The sequence below is a fragment of the Symphalangus syndactylus genome, chromosome 20 (assembly GCF_028878055.3).
Source record: "Symphalangus syndactylus isolate Jambi chromosome 20, NHGRI_mSymSyn1-v2.1_pri, whole genome shotgun sequence".
NCBI lineage: Eukaryota > Metazoa > Chordata > Mammalia > Primates > Hylobatidae > Symphalangus > Symphalangus syndactylus.
In genome coordinates this window covers 18,367,606-18,381,502 of record NC_072442.2, presented here as the reverse complement: position 1 = coordinate 18,381,502, position 13,897 = coordinate 18,367,606, and the positions used below count along the sequence as shown (strand labels likewise).

General features: G+C 36.3%; 1 protein-coding gene across 7 annotated transcripts in view; it reads left to right on the top strand.

The window, feature by feature from the left end:
* Nucleotides 1–13,897, top strand: part of BRIP1 (BRCA1 interacting helicase 1) — a 190,394-nt gene that overhangs the window by 13,715 nt on the left and 162,782 nt on the right. For all 7 annotated transcript variants that reach the window (XM_063628493.1, XM_055256721.2, XM_055256722.2 and 4 more), the window contains exons 5-6: nucleotides 1,098–1,225; nucleotides 3,143–3,262. In XM_063628493.1, the coding sequence (XP_063484563.1) occupies nucleotides 1,098–1,225; nucleotides 3,143–3,262 (248 nt within the window). The remainder of the gene's footprint in view (nucleotides 1–1,097; nucleotides 1,226–3,142; nucleotides 3,263–13,897) is intronic.

The following is a 13,897-nucleotide window of genomic DNA, read 5'->3' as shown; positions in this document are numbered from 1 at the left end:
GCTGGAGTGCAGTGGTGCGATCTCGGCTCACTGCAAGCTCCGCCTCCCGGGTTCACGCCATTCTCCTGGCTCAGCCTCTCCCAGTAGCTGGGACTACAGGCGCCCGCCACCACGCCCAGCTAATTTTTTGTATTTTTAGTAGAGACGGGGTTTCACCGTGGTCTCGATCTCCTGACCTCGTGATCCGCCCGCCTCGGCCTCCCAAAGTGCTGGGATTACAAGCGTGAGCCACCGCGCCCGGCCTAAAAAGATTGTTAAAAAAGATTGTTAAATTAATTCAAGCCATGGGAGTGGAGAGAATGCTTAGAAAGAAGCAAAGAGGAAGGAGGGTACATTTAAGAATATTTATATTTAGGAAAAGGGAAAAATCAATGTGTGAGAATGGTTAAGAGCAGTGTTACAGACATTAAGGAAGAAGCAAATGTGTTTGCTATGTTCCAAGAAGACAGTGTTGGCTGTATGCCTAAGAGGTTACATGTATGGACGTTGGAGTCACACAGCAGGATTCAGTCACATCCAAGCTCTAGCATTTAATAACTATATGATACTAGGCAAGCTACCGGACTTTTAAAAACCTAGTGTTCACATTTGTAAGATTGGGATAATTAATGTTATTCGGTGATTAAGAGGTCCTTGATGACCTTGAGAAGGAGCTTTCAGGATTATGGGATTAAAAGACAGACTATATGAGCTTGATTCTGTAATCAATGGTTTTGCTCTAAAGAACGTGGAGAAACTTAGTAGGAAAGTTTCTCTTTAAAGAAACTGTGAAGAAAGATTTTTACAGACATGAAATATATTTTCTTCAGAGATCCTTGCAGTTATACATTTTAAATCATGTTATTGGGAGTAGTCTACAAGTACATAAGGCGATTTAAAAAATCAAATTGGACTCTTCCTGTTGAAAGCATATTTCTCAAAATCTTTGGTAAAGTAAACTGAATGGTAGAGAAGTGCTTTTTAAACATGTTTAAGTTTCATGTTTTAGATTATGGTATGAAATTTCTAGAAATAAACCTTACATCCTGGTTCCAGTTTTCTTCTAGAAAAATTGCCTACATGTAAGTTATTTATGCTATTTTTTTTACTTATATAAGACTCCCCTGAAAAAACCACTCTGGCTGCAAAGTTATCTGCTAAGAAACAGGCATCCATATACAGAGATGAAAATGATGATTTTCAAGTAGAGAAGAAAAGAATTCGACCCTTAGAAACTACACAGCAGGTAAACAGAGTTTATTGGCAGTAAATAACCCAGTTAGTTACAGCTGGACATGGTAGTCAAGTGTCAAGTTTTTAATGCACTTGTGGAGATTAGTTGGGTCATGTGACAGCCATAAATTAAATGGTAATTTGTTGTAATTTCATTTTGCAGAGTTACTTGTTACAAAGGAGTTTGTTATTATAGCAGATTATTCACAGTAACATGTTGTTCAAGTGAAACTGCATGGTGTTTCTTATATATGAGGAATTTGATAGTAAAATATTTACTTAAGGCATATCTTAGTGATATACTACTTTGTACTTTTTAACTCCTCCATTGTTTTTATCTTAAAATAGCATTTTCTTTTGGCTAAAATACATTTGACATGATTATTCATGTTATGGATATCTTGGAATTGATAGTTTTAATGTAATGACAAGATGTATTCTTACTGAGTTTTTAAGATTGATACATGATAAAATATGTATATTTATTTCTAAAAATTACTAAAAGGCTTGAATTACCAGATATTTTAAATGAAATTTGGATGCAGATGAACACAATATTTTCTCAGAATTCATGGCAGTGAGATAGGAAGGCTGGGATTTTAATAGATTTAGTTACAAATAAAAAAGATAATTACTAGGCTGAATACAGTGGCTCACGACTGTAATCCCAGCACTCTGGGAGGCTGAGGTGGGAGGATCTCTTGAGTCCAGCAGTTTGAGACCAGCCTGGGTGACATAGCAAGGCTCCTGTCTCCACAAAAAAAGTAAAAAAAAAGAGCAGGATGTGGTGGCATGAGCCCTACAGTCTCATCAGACACGTAGCCCTACAGACTACTTTCCAGCTACTTGGGAGGCTGAGGTAGGAGGATTGCTCAAGCCTAGGAGTTCAAGGCTGTGGTGAGCTAAGATCATGCAATTATGCTTCAACCTTGGTGACAGAGCAAGACCCTGTCTCTAAAAAATAAATAAATAAAAACATAAAATAAAAAAAATTATTAATTAGGATGTTATTTGTAGGTAAGTAACTGGGTACTTTTAACTGAGTATACTCAAGGTTCTTGCATTCTTATGTAGTTTAACTGTTCCACTCACAATCTTTATAAATTTCTATAATTCAGCCTTGTTTTTAGAAATAGAATGAACTAGTTTATTTTTATCAAAGTACCAATGACAAATGAAGTGTGAACCTATAGAGATTTCCCCCTGACAAAATGTGTACATAGAGTTGCATGTCATCAGGTAGGGCTCAACATAAAACATTTATTCCCTCACTTCACTGGTTCTCATTTCATTTTTGGCGGGAATGAGATTATCAATAGAAATGCTTTTCTCCCCAATTATATAGTGAATAGATCTTTCACAAGTAGGAAAAGCATGGATACAGTTTGGAAAGAAAACTTAGTGGTATTTGTAAAAGAAATTTCATCAAAGAACTTGGTTTATCAAATATCTAGTAAGTAACAGTGATAATAGTAATCGAGTAATTTATTCCATCTTGTAGGAAATCATGACTGTTTACATTAAAAGTTTTATTCTGAGTTCTTTTCAATGTAGAATTATGCTTAAATTTTGATTTACTTTCATTTTCCAATTAGATATATGATTGGACTTTCCAATATTACTATATTTGATGTCCATATGATGGGACTATTTTATGAGAAGTTCATTTTACAGTACTCTAATTTTGGTACATTGCTAATTAAAGATAGTTTGGCTAAGATTCATGAGTCATTACTATGTTCTATTTCCTTTAAGTGTTGTGATGAGGTGCTTATTTGCGTTTTTAAAATTTGTCTTAGTATTGCCTGTTAGAAATAGTCTTTTTTTGGAGGCAGGAAAAAAATACATAGAGCTGTTTTGGCCTTTGAGAACAACTAGCAAGTTAAACTTCTAGTTCACCTTAAACTTCATTTTGGTTCTGTGTTTACAGATTAGAAAACGTCATTGCTTTGGAACAGAAGTACACAATTTGGATGCAAAAGTTGATTCAGGAAATACTGTAAAACTCAACTCTCCACTGGGAAAGATAAACTCCTTTTCGCCACAGAAAGTATGTATTAGTGCCATTGTTCAGTTTTAAAGAAGGAAAATATGGAATTTTCTAAACCAATTTTGACAAAAGAGGAAGAATAGTATAATACAAAGGACAGTAGAAACCAACTCAGAAGTCCTCAATGCTGTCACATCTCTGTTACTAATGTGTGAGATGGCAAAGCCTATTCTCTCTATGCCTCGTTTCCTTATTTATAAAATAAGAGAATTGAACAAGAGAGAGATCTGAAAGTCATTTTTTCTGTTCTGTATTTTAATGTTTGTAAATTCTCCAACTCCTTAAAGTTCTTTCAGGATTCTTAGGGCAACAGTTCTCAAGGAGTAGTCCAAGGAGTTCTACATATTGAGATTTTTTGGGGGGGTGGTCTGTGAGGTGAAAATTATTTTTGTAATAATATTAAGATGTTGTAGGCCAGGTGTGGTGGCTCACGCCTATAATCCCAGCACTTTGGGAGGCCAAGGCGGGTGGATCACTTGAGTTCACGAGTTTGAGACCAGCCTGGGCAACATGGCGAAACCCTGATTCTACAAAAAATACAAAAATTAGCTGGGTGTTGTGGTGCACACTTGTAGTCCCAGCTACTCGGGAGGCTGAGGTGGGAGGATGGCTTGAGCCCAGGAGGCAAAGGTTGCACTGAGCCAAGATTGCACCACTGCACTCCAGCCTGGATGGATGACAGAGTGAGACCCCGTCTCAAAAAAAAAAAAAAAAAAAAAAGGAAAAAATATGTTATTGCCTTTTGGATTGTCTTGACATTTGTACTGGTGGTGCAAAAGCAAGAATGGGTAAAACTGTTGGTGCCTTAGCAGAAATCAAGGTATTGGCTCCAATCTCTCTCTCTCTCTCTCTCTCTCTCTCTATATATATATATATATATATATATAATTTTTATTTATTTATTTATTTAATTTTATTTTTTTTGAGACAGAGTATCGCTCTGTTGCCCAGGCTGGAAGTGTGGTGGCGTGATCTCCGCCCACTGCAAGCTCCGCCTCCCGGGTTCATGCCATTCTCCTGCTTCAACCTCCCGAGTAGTTGGGACTACAGGCACCTGCCACCACGCCTGGCTAATTTTTTGTATTTTTAGTAGAGACGGGGTTTCACCATGTTAGCCAGGATGGTCTCGATCTTCTGACCTCGTGATCCGCCCACCTTGGCCTCAACCCAACCTATATTAATAATAGTTTTCTTCAGCATCATTAGATCACAGTTTTGAAAAAAACCAGTTTCATTTAAGAATGTCTTTGATGAAGCAGTAAAAATTACTAATTTTATTTAATCTCAGCTCTTTAGGTTTTTAACATTCTGTATGAAGAAATGAATAGAACTCATAAAACACTTTTGCATACAGAAGCAGGATGGATGTCCTGGGGAGAAGCACCTGTAGGATAGTTTGGATTGTGAGCTGACTAGCCACTTTTTGTCATGGAACATCATTTTTGCTTGAAAAAGAGTGAATGATATACTAACCATGGTAATTCTTTATGATAAAATGAGCCAGATAAAATTTGAGCTTTCAAGTGAAAATCAGAATTTTAAAAAATTTGTATATACTCTGAGCTTGGCAGCTTTGTGATAACTAGAGACTTTTCTGATGAAATTGGTGATATTACAGAATATGACTTTTTATATTTATATAATGAAATGTGTCAACATTTGTAAGATCTGTGAAACTCAGTGAACTTAAACTCAGCGAACTAAATATTATTTAAATGACCAGTGCATGATATTGCAAAATGATGCCTAGAAAAGGTCCATCCTAAGTGCAAGATAGACTGATGGACCTTTTTTCTGCCCTGTCCCCCCATTCCCAGGCAACCACAGATTTGTTTTCAGTTACTGTACATTTAATTTGCGTTTTTTTGGTGATCTTCACTGAAGCTTTATATTAATAGTTGGAGAAATTATCTAGAAGCTTCTTCTGTTAAATTGCAATAATCATTAACATCATTATAATGTAAGCTATATGTTGGGCTCTGCCACAATGTTTTCTCATTCATTTTCTTTCCTTTCCTTCATGGGCTTACTATTATCTGAAATTACTTGATTACTTGTTTATTATTTGTCTCTCCTATTATGATATAATGTCAGTCTTTTTCATGTGTGTCCCTCATGCCTAGAACAGCATATGGTGCATATTAGTTGTCTAATAAATATTTATTTGTCGAATGTTACTGAGTTCTTACAATGATTATGAAGCAGGTGTATTGGTATTCCCATTGTACAGATGAGGAAACTCTGAGAAGGAAGAAACTGGCATAAGATCACAAAGCTAGTAAATAGTAGAGCTAAATCCTGCCTAGGCATTCTCATGTTCTGGCAAATGCCCTAATCACTTTATTTTATGTTGTCTCTAAAATGCCTCTCTGCAGTCTTGGAGCCACCTAAATAGGGTTCTAACACCAAGATAAGGAAAGAAATATGTAGAAGCTCACGGATAAACAAATCAAGTATAGAGTTAGCCATGATTACGATTTTTTTTTTTCTTGGGAATTGTTTTTGTTTGCTTTATTTGTAGACACAGGGTCTCAATGTGTTGCCCATGTTGTAATGCAGTGGTGTGATCATAGCTCACTGTAACCTCAAAATCCCAGGCTCAAGTGATCCTCCAACCCCAGCCTCCTGAGTAGCAAGGACTACAGATGTGCAACACCATGCCCAGCTAAATTTTTATTTTTATTTTTTGTAGAGATGAGGTCTCACTGTGTTGCCCAGGTTGGTCTCAAACTCATGGCCTCCAGTGATCCTCTTGCCTGGGCCTCCCAGAGTTTTGGGATTATAGGCATGAATCACTGCACCTGGCTTGTTTTGTTTTTATTGGTTAAGAGAATGGACTTTGGACACATACTGCCTGAATTTAATTTTTAAATAAAGATTGGGCCAGGCATCATGGCTCATGCCTATAATCTCAGCACTTTGGGAGGCCAAGGTGAGAGGATTGCTTGAGGTCAGGAGTTCAAGACCAACCTGGGCAGCATAACGAGCCCCTGTCTCTACAAAGAATAGAAAAAAAAAATAGCTGTGTGTGGTGGTGTGTACTTGTAGTCCTAGCTACTCAGGAGGCTGAGGCAGGGGGATCCCTTGAGCCAGAAGATTGAGGCTGTATTGAACTATGATTGAACCACTGTACTCCAGTCTGTGTGACAGAGAGACCCTGTCTCTAAAAAAAAATTAAAAATAAATACATAAAATAAAAATTGTATATATTTGAGGTGTACAACATGATGTTTTAATATATATATACATAGTGAAATTATTACTACAGCCAAGCTGTGATAGTCTGTCTGAATTGCTGTAAAGGAATACCAGAGGCTGGGCAATTTATAAAGAAAAGAGGTTTATTTTCACTCACAGTTCTGTAGGCTGTGCAGGAAGCATGGTGTCAGCATCTGCTTCTGGTGAGGGCCTCAGGAAGCTTACAAGCATGCCAGAAGACAAAGAGAGAGCAAACTTGTCACATGGAAAGAGAGGACGGAAGAGAGAGCAGAGGAGGTTCCACACTCTTTTAAATAACCAGATCTCGTGTGACCTCAGAGCAAGAACTCAACTCATTACTGTGAGGAGGGCACCAGCCATTGATGACCCAAGCACTTTACACTACGCCCCACCTCCAACTTCGGGGATCACATTTCAACATGAGATTTGGAGGGGACACACTTCCAAATCATATCACAAGCTAATTAACATTCATCTCCTTACATAGTTACCTTTTGTGTGTGTGTGTGTGTGTGTGTGTGTTGAGAACATCTGAAATTTTTAAAGCCAATATCAAAATATCCAGCCTAGAATATAGTATTATTAACTGTTGTCATGATGCTGTTCATTAGATCTCTAGACTTGATTCATCCTATGTAAATTCAACTTTTTACTCTTTGATCAACATCTCCTCAAATCCCCCACCTCCCTGCCCTGGTAACCATTGTTCTGATTTCTGTTTCTATGTATTTGACTTTTTTAGATTCCACGTATAAGTGAGGTCATGTAGTATTTTTCCTTCTACATCTGGCATATTTCACTTTGCATAATGTCCTCCTTCTAGGTTCATCCATGTTGTCACAAATAGCAGGATCTTTTTTAGGGTTAATATTCCATTGACATACACATACACACCACAATTTCTTTATTCATCCATTGACAGACACTTAGGTTATTTTCATATCTTGAGACTGCTTGGATTTTAATCATAGCTCTACTCTTTATTAACTGTATAACCTTGATTTTTTAAACTCTTGGTATTATGTTTAGCTATTTGTTAAATGGGGTTAGTAATAGTACCTATCTCACGGGGCCATTAGGAGGATTAAACAAGTTAATACCTATACAGTGCTGACAGTATCTGGCATACCTTAGAGTTTAAGTGTCAAGTGGTAGTAGAAAGTAGCAGCAGCAGTAGTAATAGTAACAGCAGCAAATGGATACATATTTGTAGTTCTTACCTTTAGCTGCTGCTGATAAAAGATTCTATATAATACTGACTAATAATATTACATATTTGTAGTTCTTATCTTTATTTTTTGTTTATTTTTGTTGACACATAATAATTATACATACTTATGGGATTCAGTGTGATAATTTTCATACATGTATGTGATGTGTAATGATCAAATCAGTAATTAGCATATCCATCGCCTCAAACATTTGTCGTTTTTTGTGTTGCGAATATTCAGAATTCTCTCTTATAGCTTTTTGAAAATATATAAGAAATTATTGTTAACCGTATTTACCCTAGAGTGCTATAGAATACCAGAACTTATTCCTCCTGTTTCTCCAATCTAGCTGTAGTTATGAATTTGTAAACCTACCTCTCCTTATCCTCCCCTCCCCTCACCCCTTCCTAACCTCTGATAACCACAATTTACTCTACTTCTATGAGCTCATTTTTTTTAGCTCCTACATATGAGTAAGAACATACAGTACTTACCTGCCTATGCCTGACTTATTTCACTTAATATCTTCCAGGCTTACCCATGTTGCTACAAATAACAAGGTTTCAATCTTTTTTTATGGCTGAATAATATTCCATTGTGTATATGTGTCACATTTTCTTTATCCATTCATCTGTTGATGGACATTTAGGTTGATGCCAACTCCTTATCTTGTCTATTATGAATAGTGCTGCAATAAACATGGTGTTGGCTGGGTGTGGTGGCTCACACCTGTAATCCCAACACTTTGGAAGGCTCAGGTAGGAGAATCACTCAGGCCAGGAGTTTCAGACCAGCCCCGGCAACATAGCGAGAACCCCATCTATACAAAAGTTTTAAAAAAATTAGCCAGGCATGGTGGTACGTGCCTGCAGTCCTAGCTACTTGGGAGGCTGAGGCATGGGGGATCACTTGACTCTAGGAGTTTTAGACTGTGGTGAGATATGATCGTGCCACTGTCCTCTAGATTTTCTTGCCTTTGGATAAATAGTAGTAGGATTGCTGGATTATATGATTATATGGTAGTAATATTTTTAGGTTTTTGAGAAGCCTCCATTACTGCTTTCCATAATGTCTGTACCAATTTACATTTCCACTAACAGTGTATGAGTTTCTTTTTCTCCACATCGTCACTAACATTTGTTATTTTTTTGTCTTTTCGATAGTAAGCCATTCTAACTGGGTGAGATGATATCTTATTGTGCTTTTGATTTATATTTCTCTGATGATTATTGATGTTCAGCATTTTTTCATGTTCTTGTAGGCTTTATGTATCTTTTGAGAAATGTTTATTCACACCCTTTGCCTATTTTAGTATCAGATTATTTGTTTTTTTGCTGTTGAGTTCCTTGTATATTCTGGATAGTAGTAGTCCCTTCTCAGATGAATAGTTTGGAAAAATTTTCTCCCATTCTACAGGTTGTCTCTATACTCTGTTGTTTCCTTTGCTGTGCAGAAGCTTTTTAGTTTGATACAGTCCTATTTGTCTATTTTTATTTTTGTTGCCTGTACTTTTGAATTCTTTTTTTTTTTTTTTTTTTTTTTGAGACGGAGTCTCTCTTTGTCCCCCAGGCTGGAGTGCAGTGGTGCGATCTCGGCTCACTTGCAAGTTCCGCCTCCCGGGTTCACGCCATTCTCCTGCCTCAGCCTCCCGAGTAGCTGGGACTACAGGTGCCCACCAACACGCCCGGCTAATTTTTTGTATTTTTAGTAAAGACGGGGTTTCACCGTGTTAGCCAGGATGGTCTCGATCTCCTGACCTCGTGATCCGCCCGCCTTGGCCTCCCAAAGTGCTGGAATTACAGGCTTGAGCCACCGCGCCTGGCACTTTTGAATTCTTACCCGGGAAATCTGCCTAGATGAGTGTCCTGAAGCTTTTCCCCTATGTTTTCTTCTAGTAGTTTTATAGTTTTGGATCTTATGTTTAAGTCTTTAATCTATTTTCAGTTGGTTTTTGTGGATGGTGAGAGGGATCTAGTTTTTTCCTTTTGCATGTGGACATCCAGTGTTCTCAGCACCATTTATTGAAGAGGGGGTCCTTTCACCGATATGTGTTCTTGGCATCTTTGTTGAGAATCAGTCAACCATAAATACCTGGATTTACTTCTCGGTTCTCTATTCTGTTCCATTGGTCTATGTGTCTATTTTTATACTAATACCATTCTGTTTTGGTTACTATAGCTTTGTGTAGTACATAGTGTGGTGCCTACAGTTTTCTTTTTGCATACTATTACTTTGGCTATTCAGGCTCTTTGTAGTTCCATATGAATCTTAGGATTGTTCTTTCTATTCCTGCAAAGAGTGTTATTGGTATTTTGATAGGGATTACATTGAATCTGTAGGTTGCTTGGAGTAATATGTAGTTCTTATTTTTATTTTATTTATTTAGTTAACTTTTTTAGAGACAAGGTTTCACTATGTTGCCTAAGCTGCTGTCAAACTCCTGGGCTTAAGTGATCCACCTGCCGTGGCCTCCCAAAGTGCTAGGATTATAGGTGTGAGCTACTGCACCTGGCCTTGTAGTTCTTATTTTTAAATGCTGCTAAAAGGTATTATTAATGTATTATTAATGTTATTGTTGATAATAAATTTTGAGGAGTTAGGTTTAGAGTTTAGTAGAAAATTCCTTTTTTTTTTTTTTTTTGAGACGGAGTCTTCCCCTGTCACCCAGGATGGAGTGCAGTGGGGCAATCTCGGCTCACTGCGACTTCTGCCTCCTGGGTTCAAGCGATTCTCCTGTATCAGCCTCCCGAGTAGCTGTGATTACAGGCACCCGACACCACGCCCAGCTCATTTTTGTATTTTTAGTAAAGATGAGACTTCGCCATGTTGGCCAGGCTGGCCTCGAACTCCTGACCTCAGGTGATCTGTTTACCTTGGCCTCCCAAAGTGCTGGGATTACAGGCGGGAGCCATGGAACCTGGCCAGAAATTCTTTTGATATCTGTTGAAGATGTTTATGGCTGAAACCTGTTGAGTCTAAACCACTTGACCATATAAGCATAGCTACTGTGCCCTTGGTTGAGTACCTTAGTTTTAAGCCTAATGCTTTGATTGATTTCTCCTTTTGGTTATGTAGTATGCTGATATATGTTGATCATTGATTATGGTCTTCTCATTGGTAAAATATAGCTGTATTGATAATTGTATATCTGTATCTTTATATCTATTTTATTTTTAAACCAGAAATTGCACATTTTCTTCCTTGGCTTTAGGTGGTATAACTACATATCTCTAGAAATGGAATAATTTTTCATAAGTGGGTGATTTATTACTCATAACATTAAGATATAGGCCTCTGATAATTTCTCATAAGTCTGAAAATTTCATGAACAAATTAAATCTCTCAATTAAATGATAACATTTCACTAGTGTGACACTGAATTTTTGTTTGCAAGAAGACGTAAGAGAGATATGCCATACTAATTAAACATGCACAAAGTAAATTTAACAGACATCAAAGCACTTTTGCAATGCAAGGAACATATGGTTGAGCTCTAATATTAGTTTCTTTTCTTGGTAGTCTATGATGAAAAACGTGACTGTATAAAGTAATTTTATGTGCTTTCTGAAAGGTTATGGGAAAAAAAAAACCCAAAAATACATAGGTAAAATGAATTGTATTTTCAATTTTATTTTTTTCTTCCTAACATAAAAATAGAATAAGTAGTTATAATAGAAATATAATCATTACAAAATGTATAGTTTTAGTGAGTATGAATGTTTCTCCTTTTTGTATGCTAAGTAAATTTTTAGTAAATTTCTCATGGATTTCTAGCATTAAATAATACATCTAGGTTTTCAGAGAACAAGGACTAATTATTTCCGTGAATGTACTATAAGAAAAAAATAATGGGGATATGAGTAGAGGTAATTTATTTAAAAAATGGGATTTTTGGGTGTCATAGGGGAGTAAATATTTTTCCTTGTAGGAACTTACTTTGATTTCTGCTGTAACATTTCTTAGTCTTTGCAAAGTGACTTATTATAAATCATAAAAGTATTTTCTGTAGATTTTGGGATAGGTGGTTTCATAAAAAGTAGAAGAAAAATAGTTTCATGTGTGTTAATGTCATAAGTTTTCATATTTATTACACAGCAGCTTTTGAAATGAGTTTATTGCCAAAACTTTTAGATAAAGTAATTGGAAAAAAAAGTAGTCCATATATTAGAACTTTTCTTATGCTGCCAGATCATATGCCTCACTTTTTTTTATACTTTATTTTTATTTTTGCTTTTTTCTTCAGACCAAAATGCCTCACATTTTATCTGTTGTATTTTAATCTAGACCTTGTAATAATCTTGAATAAGGTAAATTGAGAGACCTGGGTAAGTAACTTTTTTGTCAAAACCAGTTCCTTCATATGGAAGGAAAAAGAATGTGGGACTAGATTTAATGATACTTTATTTATTTATTTATTTATTTATTTATTTATTTATTTATTTGAGACGGAGTCTTGCTCTGTCGCCCAGGCTGGAGTGCAGTGGCGCGATCTCGGCTCACCGCAAGCTCTGCCTCCCGGGTTCACACCATTCTCCTGCCTCAGCCTCCCAAGTAGCTGGGATTACAGGTACCCGCCACCACGCCCGGCTAGTTTTTTATATTTTTAGTAGAGACAGGGTTTCACCGTGTTAGCCAGGACGGTGGCTCACTCCTGTAAACCCAGCACTTTGGGAGGCTGAGGCGGGCAGATCACGAGGTCAGGAGATACGTTATATCTAATTGAATTCTAACACCTTTAAATTCTAAGGACGCTTTTCCTGTCTTGCTTTTTATTATATGATACTAGGGAGTACAGTATTTTTGTAAATAGAACTATTTATTTGGATTCATAAATTAATGGTTTAGTTCTCTTATCCCTGCAAAGGTGTAAGTCTTAGAGTCTTCACGTTTTTCAAATCTGCAGTTGCATTACTTTTGACAAACCTTCTTCCATAAATTAAATGATAAATTAGTTTGACAATTTCTGTTTTCCCCTGAATTTGACATCAAACTTTTTAGGTTCTTCAAATTTCCTTAGTTTTTATGAAAATAATTTGATTTCCACCCAGTGGATTGGAGAATTAGATTGTTGTCTCTTTATTTTTCTATCATTTCTAGGCTCATAACTCTCTTTTCAAGTCGGAAAATAGTGTCAGTACCTTTTCTTTCTTTTTTTTTTTTCTTTTTAAAGGTTTTGTACTTTCTTTTAATGCAATTCTTTGAGACACAATCAGCTGTCTTCCTCTCAGAGGAGGAAATTAAGTGTAATACCCCTAAGTCTCTCCAGTACCTTTTCTTATATAATTAACTTTCTGGTGTCCACTGCTTGATCCCTTTCCTTACAGTTTAGATTTATTTTCTTAATCTGACAATTCATATGTCAAAGATCTAGTGAGGCATCTGTCTCCACATGGTCAAAATATAGTTAAGAAAAACATCGTCTTTTAGAATAGTATGTTAACGTTTTGATATTACTTTGTTCTATCATTCGTAATCATTTTCTCTAGATTTATTTATATTCTGTTCATTTTTTTAGTAAATCCTCACAATAGCCAGGGTTGTCTTCAGATACATTCTTATGCTTATACCTGCTTTTTATTTATGCATTAAATAAATGCTAACATTCGTTATATACTTTAAAGTAATTATATTTGATTTAATGTAGCAGTAGCATATTATTTTAATTCATAACTTGGGCCTGGTGTGTGGAAGACACTTGGGTCCAGCAGAGTGCGCTGTTGACCTTCTTAGAAAGTGTTAACACTGGGGCGATCATCAGGCTATTGTTTTTTCCTTTTTCTTCCTCCCATACCCCATTTTTATTTCCTTCCTTCCCACCCTTCTTTCTTTTACTTTATACTTTTAATTTACTTTTATTTTAAATAGCTATTTAACATAACCGCATATATATGGTGATACTGGTGCTTACTGTGTTATGTGCCAGACACTCTTCTAAGCAATTTAGAAATATTAATTCACCTGGCAAATACAGGTTCATGTGAGTTGATGCTTATTGTCACGTTCTTTTAACTTTTCTTGGGGTTTGACAGTTTTCAAAATAAAAGAATTTAACTCAATATTTATAACAACCCTATCAGGAAGATATTAATATTTTCCCCAATTATATCTGAGGAAACTGAGGCACAGAGTATTTGAATAACTTGTTCATGTCACAAACCTGGTGAGTAGAAGCTGGATTAAAACCCAGGCAGTCTGACTCTGGAAT